The 25271-nt window shown below is 34.6% G+C and overlaps 1 protein-coding gene across 2 annotated transcripts; it reads left to right on the top strand.

Annotated features, from left to right (window-relative positions):
- Positions 1–7927: 7927 nt before the first annotated feature.
- LOC113089214 (uncharacterized) lies at positions 7928–23546 on the top strand. Of its 2 annotated transcripts, none has more exons than XM_026255954.1 (3): positions 7928–8200; positions 10633–10656; positions 13611–23546. In XM_026255954.1, exon 3 carries the CDS (start codon positions 13611–13613, stop codon positions 22383–22385), a length of 8775 nt encoding a protein of 2924 aa, XP_026111739.1. In that variant the 5' UTR covers positions 7928–8200; positions 10633–10656; the 3' UTR covers positions 22386–23546. The 2 variants fall into 2 exon arrangements, with proteins under 2 accessions (XP_026111739.1, XP_026111738.1); XM_026255953.1 differs by having other exon boundaries at positions 7928–8205.
- The last annotated feature ends 1725 nt before the right edge of the window (positions 23547–25271 follow it).

Genomic DNA, 25271 nt, shown 5'->3' with positions numbered 1-25271 from the left:
TTTGTTAAGAGTCACCTGTTACATGATTTTCACTGAGTTTCATAAGTTTGAGTTTTCGTTTAGGTTTTATAGGCTTTTGGGGTAGTTGTTTGGCCACACCCCTTTTCTAAATTACCCCTTTACAGCTAACCAAAGGACAAAATTCAACATTTTTTTGAATAATGTATGATCTAGAGAGTCCACAGAATATTACGCAGTGGTTTGGTTCCGATCGGACAAAAAACCAAGGACTAGTTCGCAAAAGTAGGTTTTTACATATTTGTGAATAACAATTGAACGATTTATTTGACAGGCAATGGTTCTTGAGGCAAAGTTGTGCATTATGAGGAGATCTATCAAATGATATGCATATTGTGTTGATATGTGAAACACCACGTGATTACAGAGCCATAAACTCGTTAGCGCCAACTAGTGGCCGATTTCTTTCAAAATTCTACAGACCTTAAGGTTCATGAGTCGAACGTACCCAGCGAGTTTCGTTCCGATCAACATCCGTTAACCCTTTTCAAATAGGTGCTTAAAATTGTTTGGCCAATGGCGGCCATGTTTTTTGAGATATGCAAATGTCCTCATAGGTACTTGTGCCCCTTCAGACCAAGACACTGCATACCAATTTTCAAGTCGATCGAGCCAACGGTTGCCTAGTTATAGCCATTTATGTGTTTTTTCTTCTTATAGCGCCCCCAAGTGGCAGAGGTGTGCAATTTTTTTTATTTGACCAAAGATTGAGCTCATACATATGTATACCGAGTTTGGTGTAAGATATCTCATTCATTCATGAGTTATAGCCTGTTGCGTAAAATTGGTCCTCGACTTTCGACAGATTTTGGCGTCCCATTACGACAGTTGAGTCGAAATTTCTACTTTTTTTGATAATTATTGATATTCAATGGACAGAGAACATTTCTGCAGTGGTTTGGGTTCAGATTGGGCGATAAAACCTTAGGACTAGTTTCGCAAAAGTAGGTTTTGGACATACGTCAAGTTTGGCGAAAAAAACGAGGCCTCCTAGACCCAAATTCAGAGTGACCGTTTTTAATTTCGCATGACCCACGGATTCCAGAAATGTAAATTTTTGGCTCTATCACAAGCGGTTTAGGAGCTATTAGCAAAAACGCATTTTTCGAGTCACTGTAGCGCCCCCTATTGGCCAATTGGCCTGAGACTTTGATAGGTTCTCCCCAAATTGAGCTCTATCATCTGACCAAGTTTCAAGTCTCTAGGCCTTACGGTTTGGGCTGCACGTTCAGTTCTAGGGCAGAAGAATAATAATAATAATTAAAGCTGCAAGCAGCATTTTACCGGGGGTTCAAAGCATTTAAGGCATCTGAGGGTGGTCAGAGCCAACCTGGATGTTTGGATGACAGTTAAACACATCCAAAATGGAGAACAGGTTAACAGACAGACACACACACTGAAAGTAAATGATTGAGACTAATATATGTATACTCTATAAGCATATGCACACACACACACACAAAGACACACATATACAATGCACAAACATTTTGTTGCAGATATAGTTATTTGAAATAAGTGATAGGTGACATAAATTATTGCAAGTCTTCTCTTTTTCAGAGTTTAGATGTCAGTTTTCAGGTTGAAACTGTAATCATAATGTGGCAAAATTGTAAAAACTGATACATCTGTATAAACAAAATGGAAAACATCAATTCAATGAGATTTAAAATGTTATAACAGTTAATTTATTAATGGTTTTGGCATGAATTCATGAAAACAGTACTGTTTAACTAGCTGAATGAGCCCATTAGTGGTCTTACCGCTGCCATCTAGTGGTTATAAAACTGCATTACTCAAACAACACTGTGTTTTAAAACATAACTGTTATATGTGTTGTTAATTTTTTTTTGCCCCAATCTTCTTAAATTTGCATGCCTTGTTTAGAATGAAATCATGCATTATTTACACAGTTTTGATAATTTGTGGGCTTTCTGTTTGTATATAATAGGCCTTTGTGTACACTATGCAAATAACATATTATAAAATTATTGGTTTATAGTTGCCCAATGCAATTGTTCAACATGTTTTTGATAATTATTACCTTCAGAGTCTAGAGAATTGTACTTCAGTGGTTTTATTGATTTTCATCTTAAACCGTATCAACAAGTATGCCAAAGTAACTTTTTTAAATAATCTTGAATATTTAATTAACAGCTTTATTGACAACATTGGTCCCAGAGGCAAATTTGTTCAGAATGAGGAGATTTATCATATGATATGAAGATTTAGTGTTTTTGAGTGAATATATGAACATTTTCAAACAATTTGAGGCCATTTACCATATAAATCTTGTGTTTGAGACCTTTCTACTGTTATAGCGCCACCTATGGTCTGATCTCCATGAAACATTGCATGCTTGTTAAGAGTCACCTGTACATGATTTCACTGAGTTTCATAAAGTTTTGAGTGTTCCTTTAGGTTTTATAGGCTTTGGGGTATGTTTGGCCACACGCCTTTTTCTAAATTACCCGTTAACAGCTAACCAAAGGACAAAATTCAACATTTTTTAATAATTATTGATCTACAGAGTCCACAGAATATTACTGCAGTGGTTTGGTTCCGATCGGGCAAAAAACCTAGGACTAGTTCGCAAAAGTAGGTTTTTAACATATTTGTGAATAACAATTGAACGATTTGATTGACAGCAATGGTTCTTGAGGCAAAGTTGTGCATTACGAGGAGATCTATCAAATGATATGCATATTGTGTTGATATGTGAAACACCACGTGATTACAGAGCCATAAAACTCGTTAGCGCCAACTAGTGGCTGATTTCTTTCAAAATTCTTACAGACCTTAAGGTTCATGAGTCGAACGTACCCAGCGAGTTTCGTTCCGATCAACATCCGTTAACCCTTTCAAATAGGTGCTTAAATTTGTTTGGCCAATGGCGGCCATGTTTTTTTAGATATGCAAATGTCCTCATAGGTACTTGTGCCCCTTCAGACCAAGACACTGCCATACCGATTTTCAAGTCGATCGAGCCAACGGTTGCCTAGTTATAGCCATTTATGTGTTTTTTCTATCTTATAGCGCCCCCAAGTGGCAGAGATGCGCAATTTTTTTGATTTGACCAAAGATTGAGCTCATACATATGTGTACCGAGTTTGGTGAAGATATCTCATTCTGTTCAAGAGTTATAGTCAAAATAGCATTTGGCTAACGTTAGCATAGACGCTTTTTGGTGTACTGTTTCACGTAAGAATTGAAAATTTCAACTTTTTTTTGATAATTATTGGTATTGAGTGTCCAGGGAATATTTCTGAAGTGGTTTGGTTCTGATTGGTTGAAAATCCTAGGACTAGTTCGCAAAAGTAGGTTTCGGATATAGCTCGATTTTGCGAGAAAACGGTGCGTCGTAGACCCCAAAAATGCGCCGTGCACTTTTGTTCGGGCTAACCCAAGGATTGCTACGATGCCATGTTTTTGAGTTTATGGCTAACGGTTTACGATTCACGGCCAAAAATGTCCAAAATTTTTGTTTTTTGCGCTGTAGCGCCCCCGTTTGGCCGATTGGGCTGAGACTTTGATAAGTTCTCCCCAAAATGAGCTCTACGATCTGTCCAAATTTCAGCTCTCTAGGCCTTACGGTTTGGGCTGCACGTTCAGTTCTAGGGCGGAAGAATAATAATAATAATAATAATAATAAAAATCCTAACAATTACAATAGGGTTTCAGCACTGCGTGCTTGAACCCCTAATTAAAGCTGCAAGCAGCATTTTACCGGGGTTCAAGCATTTAAGGCATCTGAGGTGGTCAGAGCCAACCTGGATGTTTGGATGACAGTTAAACACATCCAAAATGGAGAACAGGTTAACAGACAGACACACACACTGAAAGTAAATGATTAGACTAATATATGTATACTCTATAAGCATATGCACACACACACAAAGACACACATATACATGCACAAACATTTTGTTGCAGATATAGGTATTTGAAATAAGTGATAGGTGACATAAAATTATTGCAAGTCTTCTCTTTTTCAGAGTTTAGATGTCATTTTCAGGTTAAACTGTAAACATAATGTGGCAAAATTGTGAAAACTGATACATCTGTATAAACAAAATGGAAAACATCAATTCAATGAGATTTAAAATGTTATAACAGTTAATTTATTAATGTTTTGGCATGAATTCATGAAAACAGTACTGTTTAAGTAGCTGAATGAGCCCATTAGTGGTCTTCCGCTGCCATCTAGTGGTTATAAATTGCATTTACTCAAACAACACTGTGTTTTAAAACATAACTGTTATAGTGTTGTAATTTTTTTTGCCCAATCTCTCTTAAATTTTGCATGCTTGTTTAGAATGAAATCATGCATTATTTTACACAGTTTTGATAATTTGTGGGCTTTCTGTTTGTATAAATAGGCCTTTGTGTACACTATGCAAATAACATATTATAAAATTATTGGTTTATAGTTGCCCAAATGCAATTGTTCAACATGTTTTTGATAATTATTGACCTTCAGAGTCTAGAGAATTGTACTTCAGTGGTTTTATTGATTTTCATCTTAAACCCTATCACAAGTATGCCAAAGTAACTTTTTTAAATAATCTTGAATATTTAATTAACAGCTTTATTGACAACATTGGTCCCAGAGGCAAAGTTGTTCAGAATGAGGAGATTTATCATATGATATGAAGATTTAGTGTTTTTGAGTGAATATATGAACATTTTCAAACAATTTGAGGCCATTTACCATATAAATCTTGTGTTTTGAGACCTTTTCTACTGTTATAGCGCCACCTATGGTCTGATCTCCATGAAACTTTGCATGCTTGTTAAGAGTCACCTGTTACATGATTTCACTGAGTTTCATAAAGTTTTGAGTTTTCCTTTAGGTTTTATAGGCTTTGGGGTATGTTTGGCCACACCCCTTTTTCTAAATTAACCCGTTACAGCTAACCAAAGGACAAAATTCAACATTTTTTTAATAATTATTGATCTAGAGAGTCCACAGAATATTACTGCAGTGGTTTGGTTCCGATCGGGCAAAAAACCTAGGACTAGTTCGCAAAAGTAGGTTTTTAACATATTTGTGAATAACAATTGAACGATTTGATTGACAGCAATGGTTCTTGAGGCAAAGTTGTGCATTGCGAGGAGATCTATCAAATGATATGAATATTGTGTTGATATGTGAAACACCACGTGATTACAGAGCCATAAAACTCGTTAGCGCCAACTAGTGGCCGATTTCTTTCAAAATTCTTACAGACCTTAAGGTTCATGAGTCGAACGTACCCAGCGAGTTTCGTTCCGATCAACATCCGTTAACCCTTTCAAATAGGTGCTTAAATTTGTTTGGCCAATGGCGGCCATGTTTTTTGAGATATGCAAATGTCCTCATAGGTACTTGTGCCCCTTCAGACCAAGACACTGCATACCGATTTTCAAGTCGATCGAGCCAACGGTTGCCTAGTTATAGCAATTTATGTGTTTTTCTATCTTATAGCGCCCCTAAGTGGCAGAGATGTGCAATTTTTTTTATTTGACCAAAGATTGAGCTCATACATATGTGTACTGAGTTTGGTGAAGATATCTCATTCCGTTCAAGAGTTATAGTCAAAATAGCATTTGGCTAACGTTAGCATAGACGCTTTTTGGTGTACTGTTTCGCGTAAGAATTGAAATTTCAACTTTTTTTTGATAATTATTGATATTGAGTGTCCAGGGAATATTTATGAATTGGTTTGGTTCTGATTGGTTGAAAATCCTAGGACTAGTTCGCAAAAGTAGGTTTCGGATATAGCTCGATTTTGCGAGAAAACGGTGCGTCGTAGACCCCAAAAAGGCGCCGTGCACTTTTGTTCGGGCTAACCCAAGGATTGCAACAATGCCATGTTTTTGAGTCTACGGCTAACGGTTTACGATTTACGGCCAAAAATGTCCAAAATTTTAGTTTTTTGCGCTGTAGCGCCCCCGTTAGGCCGATTGGGTCGAGACTCGGTATCTGACAAGAAGGCCGGACTACTACATTCTGACCAAATTTCAGCTTTCTAGGCCTTACGGTTTGGGCTGCACGAACAGTTTGAGTGGAGAATAATAATAATAATAATAATAATTAAAGCTGCAAGCAGCGTTTTACCGGGGTTCAAGCACATTAAGGCCTCTGAGGTGGTTTCGGCCAACCTGGATGTACGGATGACAGTTAAACACATCCAAAATGGAGAACAGGGTAACAGACACACACACACACACACACTGAAAGTAAATGATTAGACTAATATATTAATACTCTATAAGTATATGCACAGACACACACACACACAAAGATATACACATATACATGCACACACATTTTGTTGCAGATATAGGTATTTGACATAAGTGATAGGTGACAATAAACTTATTGCAAGTCTTCTCTTTGTAAGAGTTTAAATGTCATTTTCAGGTTAAACTATAATCATAATGTTGAAAAATTGTAAAAACTGATATAACTGTATGAACAAAATGGAAAACATTGAATCGATGAGATTTAAAATGATATAACAGTTAATTTATTAATATTTTGGCATGAATTCATGAAACCTTTGAACAGTACTGTTTAACTTAGCTGAATGAGCCCATTAGTGGTCTTCCGCTGCCATCTAGTGGTTATAAATTGCATTTACTCAAAGAACACTGTTTTTAAACATAACTGTAAGTTGTACTCACCAATTGTTTTTCTTGCATTGTTCAGTTTGATGGGAGTCTTGTTCTTTTGAGCTATAACAATGCTGATGTATTTTTCTGGAGTGAAAAAATACGGCTTGGTGGTATTCCTGTCTTGCTGTTTGGACTTTAGCATTGAAATAACGCATTTTTTTTTTTTTTTTTTTTATCGGAGAGACTGCATGAAAGTACCCCACTATTGGGTCATTCTCGCTGACGTCTTGTCTTCTTTTCCATTTTTCTTGAAATTTCTGAAGAAGTTTTATTTTACTTCTGCTTACTTCCGTGGACGTCTGAGTGCAGCTGTAGCTATATTTGAAAATAGCGGGTTTTATATTTGTATTTTTTAAATTGAGATGGGCGTATTCAACTGCTTGTTTGTGATTGGTTGAAAACCAGTTAGTAGTTTTTGTACACAAAATGTAGCCTATCACATTAAGACTACGTTAGTCTGAATTTGTTTTGCATCATTTTACGATTGAAGTTTAAATAAACATTAAATTGTTTCACAGGTTATGTAGACTATTTAAGAATAAATTATTTTTACTAATTTTATTTAATTTTTTTCCAATGTAAATTCAAAAAAAGGTAGCCTACTATACATTTGATGTAGGGCTATTTGTTTAGCCATCAAAGATATTAAGCATTCTGAAGTTTGGGGTGGGCCTATATGTTTTTTTGGCAGCGAGGGCCGTTGTTGTCATGGCACTGGGTTAAAATATTATTTTTTTATTATTATTTTTGCTGTTTTTTTATTATTATTTTTGCAGTTTGCTGCTAACAGTGAATAGCAAGGTCCAGTAACGTTCCCAAGCTCCAGTCATGAGCCCAACACACCAGAATGGGCAGGTAGGATTGTCATTCAGAAGAACTAATAGTTATAGATTTTGTTTTTTTTAATATTGTGCTGAATAATTTTTGGTCCCAATTTTATTATTATTATCATTATCAATATTATTATTATAATAATACAATCTATTTTACAATCTAATTATTATAATAATTCAATAACTGTATGAAGAATCTTTGGGTATAATATGTCACAGTTCACTTTATTTTGTTATACTCACCTGCATAAATGTATTATAGTGTTCTGCACCTACTAGTAAAAAAAATATATAAAAATATATATTTGGTGTCTGAATAATTGCTGGTTTGACTGTGCATTAATTCTTGTTAAAACTACAACGTAATCCAATCAAGAGCAGTGTGTGATTTTTCTTTCTTTCATTTTCTTGGATTAACATTACAGCAGCTATATAGCTAAATTAGGCGCGGTCACTTTAAGAGACAATGAATCCATCCAAAATATATATATATTATATATATACACTCATTATGACGACATTTCATAGGTGTAATGGGTTTTAATCTAAGCTAATGGCATTTTCTTGCCCCTTAAAACTGCACATCCCAGAAAACTTGAGCATTTTGACTTTTTTTGCCATCCACTAGAGGGCGCGTGCTGTATTGTTCCGTTTTTTACCGGAAAGGAAGCCATTTTCTCTACTTTCTGGTAAGGTAAGACCATAGACAGTAAAAGAAATGGACACAGCGACCCCATTGGAACTCAATTGAGACAAATGAAGCCCAGTTTTAGCGTTTTTTAGCACTTCCGTTTCTGACGCGCAGACTCAAACTAAGCTTGACAACGTCAGCAACCTGTGTGACAGATGTAAATGTTCTAGTAGCTGTGCGTGCAAACTGCCATCGTTAATCTTCCAGAGACGGCGAGCTTGAGCGGGGAGTTCTTTGTCATGAGTGAGCAGGAGTAAGTATTCTGATTAATTATCTTGTATAGTATTTTAAAATGTAACGCCAGTACGCCATATTAAGTTAATTGCCTGCGAGCATCTCCTCCTGTCTGTACGGTAATGCGACAGAGAGACGAGTGGTTATGATGCAATCGTTAGCCTATTTTTTACAAAAACTGTTTATACGGGGCCATAATGTAACATAGAAGGTAATGGAGCCCTTAATACATTGTCGTGTATCTTTAGAAATAAATAATGGACAAACAGAGTCTTTAAACGCCTCAGATGTAAAGTTATTCGCTGTCAAAGTGACGCCAAAATGAATGGGAGTCAATGGGAATGCTAACGCAAGTGAAGTTCTGCTAAAAGATGGCAGCCCCCACCCGACTTCAACTTCCGGTCGAGTTCCTTGCCCCTTGGGTAAGACATGCGGTGTGGTTGTTCTTTGTGTAATCTTAATAATCTGTATCATATTTAACGTTTTTAGGCCAGTTTAAGTTGTCTTTTTGTCTTTTTGAATATTTTGTGGTTGTATTTTGTGATTAATTGTATAAAGACAGCGTTTTGTTATAGTGATAAATTATTCTTATTCATCTGGCCAGCATTTTGATTAGAACAAGAAATAAGTTATTGTTGAAACATGTTTGGTGTTGTGGTTGTTCTTATTAGTTTAAAAGTTAAGTTAAATTAGTTAATTTTTATTAGTTCAAATTTCGATTCCTCTTATCGTTTCCTTTGTGAGCATTTCAATATGAGTTTATACAATAAAAGTGCAAGACGACTTTTTTGTGCTGCCGAAAGCGTTTTTTTGTGCTGTCTGCTGTGTACACATCCACAGCTCGCTGACAGAAAAAGATATTTTAAATATTTCAACTCGTGCGCTGTTTTCTATGCACATTGAAGCGCAGTCACAGAAAATTTGATTTGTAAAATTGATATTAAACTCAAACTAGAGCTGTTTTCTATGATGTAGTCTATCTACATGTGAAGTACGTGAGCGCGAGACGGCTCGCGCGGTGTCTTCAGTGCTACAGGCGTATTGGCCAAGTCTTAAAGTGACAGGAGCGACTGTCTCTATAATAACAGTATTCAAAGGACAAAGAGAAAATTCACTCGTTCTTGACTAAATAACTTTTGTAACTGTTTTTGTACCTTATTTATAAAAACTGTACTGTTATTTTACACTTGAATTACAGCTTTTTGTACCTGAATACCTGAAAATCTTAAAACACTGTTTATTTCAATCATATATTTGTTCAGTTTTATCTATATTTGCAATTGGTAATTTTTCATTTGTTCTCTTTTAATTATTGAGTGTTTACTTATCTTTATTAATGTTTGAATGTATATTTTGTTAGGCTAGTTGTTTTACTATGGTATTTTTAAACCACAGGCAGAATTTTCCAGTGCAATTGCTCTCTACCTTGTTGATTTTTGTTGTGATATTCAGGTTTAATTAAATGTTTTGTAGTAAGACTAAATGGGAGATTTTTATTTATTGGTAAGCACATAAAATTGGCATCGTTAAAATTTAAACCATGGTATAATATACACTGTGGTATATGCTTGGTGTTAAAATGTTAGTGCTCGTAATGATCATAATCAGCTCATGATTCCGAATTAGATCTGTGCATGAGGTTTTAAAAGTGTCAGTTACTTAATACTCTTTCTGTAGTTTATGTCCTTGAGATAAAGTAAAAAAGTTGCTGCTCTTGGCACTTAAGTAGCTGAAATAAATATCAATGTATATTTAATTCATGCATGCACAGATTATAATTCAATTAAGACTTTCATTCTATTGTTATATTAACTGATACTGAAAGTAAGGTAATTTTTGTTGTATTTTTTTGTAATTTGCTTGTATTGTGAAAAAATAAAAAATCTAGTAGTCGATATAAAAAATCTAGTAGTCAGTTCGAGACTACAGAGAAAAAAAATGTGTGAAATACACTGTGTTCTCTTTGGTTGAGTGGTCATTGACTGAAGACTGTCTCTGAGAACTTGCGAGTACATTATAGTTTAAAATTGCTTAAATTTGTAAATTGGTATGATGTAAAATGATGAGCCATAGAGTCATGTGGATACTATGAAGCCAGTTGTGCATTCTGAGCGTACAATATATAAAATATATAATATTTTTGTAAAATGTAATGCTTTTGTTTTAATCAAATTGTTGTTGTTGTTTTTTTTGCAGAATACTGAGAAACTTGATTTTGAGGTAAGATGTTACTTTTTTGATAAAATTTAGTGATAACAGTCGATAGTGTATAGTATAAGGATACATTTGGATAAAGTTGTGAATGCTCGGAGAGCTTCAGTCAGTTGTCAAATTACAGCTCTAAATAACGCATTTCTGTGGAGAAAATAACAGCGGAAACAGAGTGAGCTTCTGCTGTAAACGTGCATGATCTAAGCTGATCAAAACATGAAGAAAAATGATTTCTAGGTTAACTAATGCATTAACAATGTTAAAGGATTAGTTCACCTCAAAATGAAAATTTCCTGATAATGTGATTTATATATAGTATATCAAATTTTTTTTTTTGTAAATGATTTAAGTTCACTAGATAAGACCCTATTCCTAAGCTAGGATCATGCGGAGCCATTTATTGACACGTTTATATTCTAGCATAAACAAACGTACTTTTTTTTTATATATATGCCATGTGCAATGTATATCTATTTCATTGCACAATACTGTTATATGGTAATTTTATTTGATGAATACATACTCTGAACACTGAATAAACCACTTCATACATCACCCAGTCTTTGAATGAAGTAGGCTATTGTCATGTGATGTTTGGAGGAGCACCATATATTTTAACGAGAAAAGGACATATCTGACAATCCTGTTGTTTCATTTGTCCTGTCACAGATACTGTCCGGACAGTAAGGTTCAGTTTTTCCATGTTTCAGAACTAATTCTACGTAGGCTATACTGGGTTAACACAACGCTTTTCCAGTCAGGGGAAAATGATTGTTTTCCCCCACGCCAATTCCACCCAGCTATAACACGACACACCGACCAAGTCTATTACAGACAAAGAGTTAAAATTCAGAGCAAAAATATAAATTTTGCTGAAATATCTGTTGTTGGACATTAAATTTAGGTTTAAAAGTCACCATGTAATTACATTTGTTTTTATGAGAGTAGCAACTATAAAAGAACAATAGCATGCAATTGAATGAAAATGTAAATTAGGAAAACTAATGTTTGTCTTTGGAGAACATTTGTCTTATCTGTTAACAACATTTTTTTCTTTATTGTTATCTTCATTTTTAATTTAGAGATATAAACTTTTGCTTTATAACTCATATAATGTATATCATAGATATATTCACTCTATATATTTTTCCGGGCAGGATGTGGCATTGTGTGTTTTGTCAATAAAAGAAAATTGGGGAAATGTATTTAAAATCTAATAAGAGGATAAAGGTCTTAACTGTTATAGAGATGTAAATAAAATGAAAAAACTTGGTTATACTGAAATCTACTGGTAAAACAGGGTCATGCAATCTGGTTGCTTTTAGAAGTGTTTCAGATATACGGTTATTTCTGGGGTTTCAGAGCATTGCTGATTATGGTATTAGTGCACTCACATTATGTTCTCTAAAACACAAAGTTTATGTACTAGCACATTTACTATGTAGATTAATGATATTATCTTTGTTACATATGTGTAAAATTAATTTAGTTCTGTGTTGGTATTATAAGCTGATGTGTCATCTAAATAGTTGCCAGTTATGTAGTTTTAAACTCAAAACATTTTACAATCAAATAAACTTAATGCTCATATATTTGTTTTTTTAACCTTTGCATATATAAACATTGTATGTGATAAATTTTAAATTAAACATAGCAAAATTATCATAATTAATAGAAGACCTTGTTTTAATGTGAACAAACACTAATTTATATTTTAACCTCTTGAGACCCTGTGGCCTCATATGAGGACATTATATTTTTGTGAATTTCTCTGAGTCTGTTCATGCCACAGTTTTAGATCTGGATGTCCTGTACAGAGCACATTCAGGGCTTTTCAGAGATACCAAATGATTGAATGTTTCACATGACCACTCCCTCTCCTTGGTCATCAAAATGTCTGAAATTAATTTAGTGACACTCTTATAGAAATATGATAATATTTCTATAATATATTGTAGTTATCATTTAAATCTGTCTAATTTTTAAATTCTGTGTCATAAATCAACATCTCAGAAATATGTTATGGGGTTTCAAATCAAAATATGACTTTCTGTTACTAAACAGGACATTGATTTCATACATGTCCTCAGATGAGGACACCGGGACTAAACGCATGCTTATGACGCATTTTTGGAGACATAACAAATGAATAGAGAAAGAAATTATATTTCAATATTCTATGAAATATTATATATTATTATGAAAATCTTGACAATTATTACTCACATTATTACACTTCTTTTTTCATTACATGTTGCCCCAAAAACACATTTATATGCAAATTAGATTTAGTTTATAGATACATTGTATATAATTAGAAAACCCATTAATGGTAATTTTACACACATTTTGCAGAAAGAAAAATGTTATACTGAATTATTCTGTTATACCATAGTTGAGAATCATCTTTATACAAAGTTTGGTAAAAAAAAAAAAAAAATCTTGAACATTAAAAATTTATTGGTGATTTAAAAAAATCTATTGTTTTTGCCTATGCATTTTCATTCATGTCTTTTCATTTTTTTTTTAGAAATTGAGTCCCGATGTCCTCTGCCGAGGACATAACATAACTTTATAAATGAAATGCATGAATTCAGAGCACAAGGCTGCACTGGGAAATCCTGTGTGCGATGCATGACATGCAATGTGCATCTGTGCTTGCAAAGTGAATGAAACTGCTTTGCAGCATTTCACATCATGATAGACCCACTGTCCTCACATGAGGACATCTTTTTTCTGGGAAAACTACTTCCTGTACAAAAACAAATTTTAGGTATTATACTTATTAGGTCCTACATATCCCAAATAGCAAGAAAAATTATAAAATGCACAACAGGCAATCTCTCGGGTTTCAGGAGGTTAATGCATTTTATTTTTATATTTTTTATTCTTTATTGTACTGTTTGTGAATTGTGATGCAATAATGTGTAATTTAATTCGTTTTTATGTTTTTGTGTGTACAGATGCCTCGCACAAAGCAAGCCCGGCGCTCCCAGGCCGCAAAGAAGAGGATGGCAGACCGGATGGCTGCTGATCCTGAAGAGGCTCTGCCACCTCTTAAAAAATTGGCAGAAGTAACAGAACGTTGTGTACATCACAACGGGGATATAAAACTGGGTCATAACAGTGGTCATAACCGTGGTAATAACCTTGGGCTAACAAGTGGTCAAACAAGTGGTCAAACAAGTGGTCAAACAAGTGGTCTAACAAGTGGTCTAACAAGTGGTCAAACAAGTGGTCAAACAAGTGGTCAAACAAGTGGTCTAACAAGTGGTCAAACAAGTGGTCTAACAAGTGGTCTAAACGATGCTAAAAACACGGATCATAATAGTACTGTTAACATGACCATGAAAGCTGTTTCTGATTTGTGTCCACAGAAATCGTACGTCAGTGGCTCTTTCCATCAAGGAGATTACCGTTTTGGCCGGAATAGGGGAAGTCAATGTGGTGCAAACTGTTTAACTGCAATTTTGATGAGTAAGATGAAAAATGTGTTGCAGTGGACGAGAAATGACCTGGATGCTGTTCTGATCCATGGAGATGACCTGTACAGTGCCATGAGAGACGCAGGGAAAATCAACGATCCTGAATCCGGCTTCATAGCTGTTCATGAGCTACCAGACACACACACTCTGAAAGATTGTCGGTTTTCAATAAACTATGGTGAAACATTGACTGGATTGTTTGGTGTCAATAAATATGATGGGGAACTACAGGGGTATGCGATGTCATTTGATGAAGCAGTAAATCGAGCATTCCAGACGTTTGATACTGTTTTGGTGAATATTAAGTTGACTATATGTGCAGCTGTCAGAGAAGGTTCCTGGTATGCAGTGATTGATCCACATTCAAGACGAGGTGATGGCAGATGTGTAGCTGACGGTAAGAGTGTAGTGGTTTACCATCGTAACTTGCACTCGCTGATTGTTCATTTCCGGAAACTTGCCGCATCTATAAATGCACGTTACCAGGAGTTTGAGGTAACTGGGGTCAACGCGGTTATGACTGGATTAAAACAGCCATTCTGGCAAGTGATTGAGAACGCTGGTCCAGCAGAAAATGAGCGTGAAGGTGAGAAGTGGGACGTGGAAGTTGATGTTGGGTGCAGTCAATTTCTGAATGATTTCATGGACAAAACATCTGTGAAAGAAACTTGTGCACAACAGACAATGAAAACGACATACCCAACTAATGAAAATGCAGGTGATGTTACATTCCTTTCACAAACTGCTAGTGTTTCTTTAAGGTTTAGTCCATTAACATTTGAGCAACAAAAGGGTGTTTGCTTAAAGTTAAACATTGCAAACATTGTAAAACCATCTGAGTACAATCCACCGGAGACCGTTGAAGTGGTTGAGCCTTGTGAAACGAACAAGACTGTTGCAGATGGAAACTCTTTTTTTAGAGCATTAGCCTTTGCTGTAAGTGGAACGGAACGAGAACACAGAAAAGTGAGACGGGCTGTCGTTACACACATACTGCAGAATGAAGAAAAGTACCTACAGTATCTCAGACAAGGATACAGCTCTGTACCAGACTACATTGCCAAAACAAGAATGAAATTCGTTGGAAATCGGGCAACAGAGATGGAAATACAAGCAGCCAGTGATTTAATTGGCACAGACATATTTACATACAGTCAAGAGAAATGGTTTAGATTTTCATCTTCAAATGCTTCCTTTAATGCACATGGTTGTCAAGACAGTGGCATATATTTGAAATATGTAAACAGCTGCCATTATGAAGTTGTTGTATGTGGAAATAGCAAGGATGGTAACTGTGTATTATTTTGTAAATCACCATCTCAACATTCACTGCCTGATCTAGCATCAAATGTGTCTTTAAAGTCACGTGAGGATTCTAGTGAGAAACTTGACTGCAGCAATAGTACAGAGTTCAAAGAAGAAAAACAAATGAAGGCAAAGAAAAGATTACATGAGGATGAAACTTACATTTCAATTATGAAATCCATCAATAAAAAATACAAGAAAAATGAACAGCATAAAGGAAAAGTGAAGAAAAGTGTGAACAAATACAAATCAAATGATTTACACTGCAAAGCTGTGTCAGAAATGGAACCTGATGTTGGCTGCAGTCAATCTTTGACTTATGTCACAAACACAGATAAGATATCTGGGAATGAAACGTGTGTAGAACAGAAAACAGAAACGCCTTCTTTATACCCAACAAAAGAAAATTCAGGTGATGTTGAATTTGTTTCAGAAACTGTCAATGTTTCTTTAAAGTTTAGTCCATTGACATTACATCAACAAAAGAGTGTTTGCTTAAAGCTGAACATCGTAAACATCATAAAAGAAGACAATAATCCAAATGAGACTGTTGACATGGCTGAACCTTGTGAAACAAAAAGTATTTTGGCCGATGGTAATTGCTTTTTTAGAGCAGTAGCTTTCGCTGTAAGTGGAAGTGAAGAAGAACACAGAAAAGTAAGACGGGCTGTCGTTACACACATACTGGAGAATGAAGACAAGTATGTACAGAATCTTAGACAAGGATACAGCTCTGTACCCGAGTACATTGCCACATCAAGAATGAAATATGTTGGAACTTGGGCGACAGAGATGGAAATACAAGCAGCCAGTGATTTAATTGGTGTAGACATTTTTACATATACTCGAGATAAATGGCTTAAATATAAATCTTCAAACGTCTCATCTAATAGACAGAATTATCAAGACAAGGGAATTTATTTGCAACATGTGAATAGCTGTCATTATGAAGTGGTTGTATGTGTAAAAACCAACAACAACACATGTGCTTGCTTTTGTAAAGCATCTTCTCATGGTTCAGCCTATAATATACATTTAAAAGCTATCTCAGACCCACGAAAGCTTTATAAGCAGAGACTGCAATATAGTCGTGATCATGATTTTAAAGAAAAGAAAAAACTTGAAACTAAGCAAAGATATGATGAGAATGAAAGTTATAAAGAGACAAAAATTAAATGCATTACTACAAAGTACAAGGTAAACAAATGGCATCAAGAAAAAATACGCAAATACAGCACAGATAAATACAGAATGAATGATTTGCATTGTGAGGCTGTAAAACAATATAGCATCCAAAAGTACCATACAGACAAAGCACATAAAGACACTGTCAAACAGTTGAGTATTCAAAAGTATAATGAAAATACAGTACACAGGGAGACTGTCAAAAAGATGAGCATTCAAAAATATGATGAAAACACAGAACACAGAGAGTCGGTCAAAAAGATGAGTATTCAAAAATATAATGAAGACACAGAACACAGAGAGTCGGTCAAAAAGATGAGCATTCAAAAATATAATGCAAATAAAACACACAAAGAGATGGTTATAAATTACAATGTTCAAAAATATAAAACTGACATTGCTTTTGTCAATAATATAAAAATGAGAAATGCTGCAAGACAGTATGAATCACAGGTAAAAATGAAAGAGATAGACTATGTAATTGAACAGTTTAAACAAAAGATATCTACAGGTCCTGAATATGTTTGTTCAGTATGTCATCGTTGCTGCTTTAAAATGCAGGTAAAAAAGTGCAATATAAATAAATACCTTCAAAAATCATCATCATCAAATGCTGGATGTTTGGCAGAAAAATGTATTACACTGAAATATCGCCATGAGTGTAATAAAGACTGTAGAGAAAACTGTGTCTATAAGAACAGTCCTGCTGCGTCTTTATGGATTTGTCACACATGTGATACAAAAATCTATGAAGGTAAAATGCCAGCTGAAAGTGTAGCAAATAATCTAAGTTTGGATCCTATTCCCAGTGAACTGAGTTCTTTAAACTCTCTTGAGCAACATCTAATAGGAATGAATATTCCATTCATGAAAATGCTGGCTTTGCCACGAGGAGGACAGAATGGAATTTGTGGCCCTGTCGTGTGCATTCCATCTAATGTTTCAGAAGTAGTGAATGTTTTACCAAGATCAGAAAATGATTTTATGATACCAATAAAGCTTAAGAGAAAACTGACATACAAAGGGCATTATGAGTATAAATTTGTGAATACTGATAAAATTAAAACAGCATTGACATATTTAAAGGAGAATAACAAATGGTACACAGATGTTGAGTTTAACAACACTTGGATTAATCCTCTGGGTAAAACAGAAGAGGAAATGACTGATAAAACTGAAAACAATGATATGGATTTGGACAATTGTGAGGATATGCGTAATAATGAAGAGCAAAACATTGACAATGATGATAATGAGATGAGTGATGAAACACTTCATGATCGACAGCAGCATGGTTTGTTTATGGATTCATGTTTGCAGCCAGTGGACATTGCTCAAGAGGTTTTAGATCAACACTTTGATGGAATTATGTCACTTGCACCAGCAGAAGGCAATAATCCAGTGAGAATGTTAATGGATGAAACTAATGAAGCCAAATGTTTTCCAGCTCTGTTCCCAAAAGGAAAAGGCACATTTCACGATTCACGACCTGAGAAATTAACACTGTCTAGGTATTTAAACAACAGAATTTTAAATGCAGATGGACGTTTTGCACAAAACCTCGATTACATCTTTTATGGACAATATTTGTCTGAGCTCAATCAAATTATGTCTAATGTATCGATTGCTTTGAGGAAAGGCTATGATTCAAGCAACAAAAGAAAAATTACCTCAGAAATGCTGACAAACAAAGATTCACTTCAAATGATTTTAAATTATGATGAGGGTTACAAGTTTTTAAGGCCAGTGAGAGGCAGTCCTGTTTTTTGGCAAGCTGTTCAGAAGGATTTGTTTGCAATGGTAAGGCAACTTGGGATCCCAACATGGTTTTGCTCATTTTCCTCAGCTGACTTGCGATGGCCAGAATTATTGCAGTGTATTGTGAAACAAGAGGGTTGTCAAACTCCTATTGATGAACTGGATTGGTCTGACAGATGTGGGATGCTGAAACGAAACCCAGTAACTGCTGCCAGAATGTTTGATCATCGATTCCACTGTTTTCTGAAAGATGTGATTATGTCACCAGCTCAACCCATTGGAAAAATAATAGATTATTTCTATCGAATTGAATTTCAACAACGTGGATCGCCTCACACACACTGTCTGTTTTGGGTTGAGAATGCACCTCAAGTGGACAGAGAGGATGATGATGAAGTTGCAGAATTTGTTGATCGTTATGTCACTTGTGAAATGCCACCTGAAGATGAAACAGAAATGCATGAAATTGTGAGCACTGTCCAACAGCACAGCAAAAGACATGCAAAAACGTGTAGAAAGAAAGGCACTATATGTAGATTTAACTTTCCACGTCCACCGAGCCAAAATACGTTCATTTCAAGAAATAGACAAACAGATAAGAATGAAAAAACAACAGATGATGTACAATGTGAAAGTAAAGACAAAAGAGTAAACTATTCTAAAGAGATATCAAAAGAATTAGCTGAATCTATAATGAAAAGAGTTAGAGAATGTTTGCTGAACACTGATGCTGTCTTTGACTCTGTTGACTCTTTGTTTGCATCTATCGGTATAAATCAAGAGATATTTGAATGCGCTTATAACAAAATGACAAAGAAAACAAATGTTGTGCTGAAAAGGAAACCAAGTGATGTGTGGGTAAATCAGTATAATAAAGATCTTTTGAGATGCTGGAATGCAAATATGGACATACAGTTTGTTGTTGATGCTTACTCTTGCATAGTGTATATAGTTTCCTACATTTCAAAAGCAGAGAGAGAAATGGGATTGTTGCTGGCAAATGCACAGAAAGAAGCACACAAGGATGGCAATATGGATGCAAAACAAGCTTTAAGAAAACTTGGAAGTGTTTTCCTCCACAATAGAGAGGTTTCAGCCCAAGAGAGCGTTTACCGTTTGACTAATATGAGATTAAAAGAAGGATCGAGGAAAGTGGTCTTTATTCCAACTGGTATAAATACAGTAAAAATGAGTTTACCTTTAAATATCATAAATAAAAAGGCTGAAAAGGAAGAAACTGACAATGATGAAATATGGATGAAAAGCATCACAGACAGATACAGAGCTCGTCCAAAAACTCAAGACTTTACAGGAATGTGTTTAGCGTCCTTTGCATCAGAATACAGAGTTCTGTCCAAATCCGAAAAGTCATGCACAGACCGAGTAAAACTGGAAAATGACATGGGGTTTGTGAGAAAAAGAACTCGAACAGATTTTGCAGTCGTACGATATGCTCGTTTTTCAGCAACTAAAAATCCTGAAAATTATTATCAAAGTATTTTGGAGTTATTTTTGCCTCATATTTTGCAAAGTCAACTGAAACCACCAAATTTCACTTCATATCAGGAGTTTTATGAGACTGGATTTGTAACATTGTATAATGATGAACTTGAGTCAGTGAAAATCATAGTGGACACAAACAGGTCAAAATTTGAAAAAGAAGCAGAGACAATACAAAAAGCTCAAGATGACTTAGAACAACATGGACCAATGGAAGACGCATGGGCCCAAATCTGTCCAGAAGCAGAACTTGAGCGTTTAGAATGTCTAGATACTAGAAAAGAACAACCAATAGAAACAGAGGAAGGTGATGATGTCATTCCTGATCTATTACCAAATGTTCATGGGTTCACATTAGAAAAGAATCCTTGTGCTATGACAAAGAAAGATGCAATGTGTTTGCTGCGTTCTTTGAATGAGAAACAGTCACAAATCTTTTATAAAGTGCGGCAGTGGTGTCTAGCAAAAGTACAAGGTGAAAACCCAGAACCATTTCATGTGTTCATATCTGGGCCTGGAGGAGTTGGAAAGTCAGTGTTGATTAAAGCTATGCATTATGAAACCTCTCGCATTCTATCAAAGTTATCAGAAAACCCAGATGAGACACATGTGCTCTTAACAGCTCCGACCGGTGTCAGTGCCTTTAACATTAGTGCAAAAACTATACATTCAACTTTCTCTATTGGAACGAATGCTACATTGCCATATCAGCCACTTGGTGATGAAAAAATTAATTCCTTGAGAGCAAAATTTGGAAAGCTGCAAATATTAATAATTGATGAAATTTCAATGGTTGATCATAAACTTTTGGCATATATTCATGGCAGATTGAGACAAATCAAACAAACAGGAGATTATTCAGCATTTGGAAAAGTCTCAGTAATAGCAGTTGGAGATTTTTATCAACTTTCTCCTGTCAAAGGAAAACCACTTTATACTGAACCAGTGAACAGTGTGAATCTTTGGGAAACTCACTTTAGCTTTGTTGAACTCACAGAGATCATGAGGCAGAAGGACAAAGAATTTGCTGAATTACTTAGTCGTTTAAGGCTACGTAAAAAGGATGAACCAATGCTTGAAGATGACGTTGCTATGCTTAAAAAATGTGAAACAGGTGATGGTGATGATAGTACAGATATCCACATTTATGCAACAAACAGTGAAGTTGATGTACACAACATACATATGCTGCATAAATTATGCTCAGACACAGTTACTGTAAAAGCACAAGACTTTGACAGAAATGCTAAAACTGGCCGAATGGAAGAAAAAGATGGGCATCATTTCAGAGTTCATAACAGCTGTTTAGAAAAATCCCTTGAATTAGCTATTGATGCTCGAATAATGCTTATAAAAAATATTAATGTTTCAGATGGTCTTGTGAATGGTATTTTTGGCACAATTAAAGAATTCTGTTATGATGATAATGAAACATTTCCCTCGAAAATATATATTGAATTTGACAATGAGCAAGTTGGTAAAGAAGCAAGAGCCAAACATCCGTGTTTAAAACCTGGACTGGAGAAAGCAACACCAATTGAACCTGAAGAAGAGAAAGTAACCAATGATGGTGGTGTCAGAAGGCAGTATCCTATCAGACTAGCTTGGGCTTGCACAGTTCATAAAGTACAAGGCCTAACAGTGAACAAAGCTGTTGTTTCAATGAAAAAGATATTTGCTGCAGGACAAGCGTATGTAGCATTAAGTCGAGTGACCTCTCTTGATGGGCTCATCATTGAAGATTTCAAAGAGAACGTTATTTTTGCGAAAGATAACATTGAGCAAGCACTACAGAATATGCCTCCTTTTATTCTTCCAAGTGAAACAACAGAAAGTTTCAAATACAAAATTATGTTACACAATGTTGAAGGATTAATCCCACATATATTAGATATTCGCCAAGATAACAGATATTTTGAAGCAGATATGATATGTGTAACAGAGACATGGTTGAAACCAAACAATGTCGAGAATGAAGTGAGTCTTGATGGGTACTATTTCCATGGAAAAACACGTGGTGCTGCATATGACACAAGTGAGGATGTTTTTGCTAAACTAAAAGAGGAAAATCATGGTGGTGTTGGAATATATCACAAAGAAAAAGTCAAAGTTGCTCTAATGGATTTACCATGTATGAACATTGAATGTATGATGTGCAGAATAGAACATCTGGACACAACTGTGGCAGTTGTATATAGACCGCCATCATATAACATTGCCTTGTTTCAAGAGAAGTTGACTACCTTAGTTAATGAAATGAACTGCTTACCAGGTGGGAAAATAATTCTAGGAGATTTCAATGAAAACCTTTTCAATTACTCAAGTATTTATCATCTTATGCAACATTCTGGTTTCACACAAATTGTTGAGAAACCAACAACTGAAAATAATACACTAATTGATCATGTATATGTGAAAGATATTGACTTGGATAAAATAAAGATTGATATTATGCCCACTTACTTCAGCTATCATGATTGTGTTGTGCTAAAATGGTTAGTATAATCAAATCGTCCAACAAGATGGGGGGAGGGGGGATACAGAGGTGATTTTTAAATGTGGACGGCCTCTGTGGGAAAACATACTGCCTTCACATGCTATCGGAATTAGTGGTGTGCACCAAACTCCCTCTAAATCAGCGGTTCTTAATTCTGGGGCCTCATTTGATAAAATGTGTACAGAAATCTTCCTAAAGTTAATCTTATGATTACTTGTCAAATTTACAGCTTACAATTTCAAACTTGATATACTCAAAAAAGAAAAACTGTGTACATATGCTGCTACAAACATAAATGCTGGCTTGGATTTAGGCATATGCACATACTGTTTATAAATGACATCCCAGCTGTTTGTGACCCCCACTGTACATATTTTGCATGTCTCTGTTCTTTATCATAGCTGATTCAAATCACAAGAATGTTACAAAACAGCTGCATATATGAACGGTGTTTCAACTGACATGCTTCGTAGTGTTCATTGCTCTACCCATTTAATCTGTCTTCAGAATTTTCAGGAAAACATAAATCCTACTACAAAATTTGTGAATTTTATTGTGCAGATCAGGGGTTATGAGGAACAAGATTAAGAACTGCTGCTTTAAAAGGATTGGCCTCAAATTTAGTACCCAATTTCACTACTAGCTCTACCTGAGTCTGTCTTCCTAATTAGTAATTGTAACATGTGTTTCTTAATCATATGTGATGCCACCTGAATGGTACTTGACTGATATCTATCTTTGTCCTCTTTAAGTTCTTTTTATGAATTACTGTTTTGGTAGTATCAAGGCGCCTCTATAATGTAAATGCTGTTTTTACTGTGAGATACCTGATTTTGTTCTGGTCCCTAAGTAGGCCTGTGCATGCCACTAATGAGAAGAAATATACATTTCCTAGTTAAAAATTTAAAACCAATATAATATTGAGTAAATGTCTTCAATAGCAAAGTATCAATCAGTAAAATTTTGTAAACAACAAATAAGCAAAAATCATCTTGTCTACCAACAAAATTCATATTGTTTTACACATGAAAATACATAAACATGAACAGGTCATGATTTTCTGTTCAAAAGTAAAAGGTAGGACATTACCGATAGCATGTGAAGGCAGTATGTAGCACTGTACATTCACTTGGTGTTAAGGCCTTGAATGTTTTCACACTGAAATTGCAATTATAATATTCAGCTGTTAATATAAGTAGTTTTTAATATATATATATATATATATATATATATATATATATATATATATATATATATATATATATATATATATGTGTGTGTGTGTGTGTGTGTGTGTGTGCGTGCATGTGTTTGTGCATATAAATGATTGTTTTTTTATTATATTATCAGTACTTTTCATTAATTTACTAATTCATTCATTCATTCATTCATTTTTTTCTTTCATATATTTTTGTTGTACAAAATGTTTATGCAATGTCCTTTTACCATGAATGTATAATGCAAACTTTATTATACTGTTACTTCTAATGAAATTCCTAATGAATTGCTTAAAAAAATTATGTACAGTAAAAATAGTTTCCAGCAAAGTGATGAAATATTTGCAGCTTCATCGTCATCAACACTGAAAATATTGAGAAAGAGGTAAGATGATTTTTATCATTTAACATAATGATGACTTTTATTATATTGATATAATGTAAAAAACATTTAGCATTTTGCAATGTTTATATTTGAAACATAATGTCTTAAATCATTACATATTGTAGTTAAATTGACTATTTACTCATTTAATACATTAAAAAATATAGCATTTGTGAGTATTTTTTTTTTCTCTAATAATCAGGTACACCAGAGCATGTTCACAATGATGACAACATTCTATTCAATGCAACTGCATGGATAACTACGCAAGAAAGAATGCTTTGACTTCACAGAACTTTTGATACACCACCATGGACATCTTTGGACAAGTAACTAAAGGCAGGCTGCTTTCATGGATTCATTTTGTAAACACGAAATATTGACTATCGTCTGTATGCCTCAATTCAGCACCAACTGACATTCATGGGATGATACTACAATTTTTCTCTGTCCAATTTTATTGACTTTGCACTGGCTGGAGCTTTAGATTTCTGATCTTGGATCTCATCAGTGGAAAACAACATAGTACTGTGCTCTTATACTGGCATTAATGTCAAATTCTGTTGTCCTGGACATTGTAAAATGGTAATCTTTTTGATTATCTTAGTTAAAACTCTATTTGAATTGGATGCAACTATTGTTTATTGCTCCATAAATGCACTCTGTAGACCTGGAACTACACCTGACACCATTCACCTCAAGGCAACCTACTTGAAGAGACAAGTAGCACAGATACTCTGTGGTGTTGGTATTATCTGGATGTCTGGATTTATTTACTTATTTATTACTTTTTTTTACTTTTTATTTGTTTTATTTAATTTTATTTCAAAATTCTGTAATTTCAAATGTTTCCAATACTTCACAACCATTATTTAGTATTTACTCTTATTATATTTAAATGTATCATGTATAATTTTTCATGCAGTGTGTTATGGGTCTTAGTTTTCTAGCATATCTATTAACAAACGTCTTTGAATTGAACTGAATTGAGCTGAACTGAATTAAGCAAATGAATGAATGAATGAATGAAAAAAACTAATAAATACTGGACATATTTTATAAGCTACATTTTAAATAATTTAAAAAGTATTTAAATAAAATTGTGAAGATATTTTCATGTATTGTCATATAGACCTCCTTTAAACTCATAAACGTATGGGTTTATAATTCATATATAATTATTTTATTGCCAATGTCATATTAAAAATGTTTGTTTCTTTCATTTGATAATTTGTTTGTTTTTCTACAAAGAAAAAAAGAGAAATGCTATGAATTGTGCAAAGATATTGTGT

The sequence above is a fragment of the Carassius auratus genome, unplaced genomic scaffold (assembly GCF_003368295.1).
Source record: "Carassius auratus strain Wakin unplaced genomic scaffold, ASM336829v1 scaf_tig00048930, whole genome shotgun sequence".
NCBI classification, from domain to species: domain Eukaryota; kingdom Metazoa; phylum Chordata; class Actinopteri; order Cypriniformes; family Cyprinidae; genus Carassius; species Carassius auratus.
This window is presented reverse-complemented; position numbering and strand designations above follow the sequence as displayed.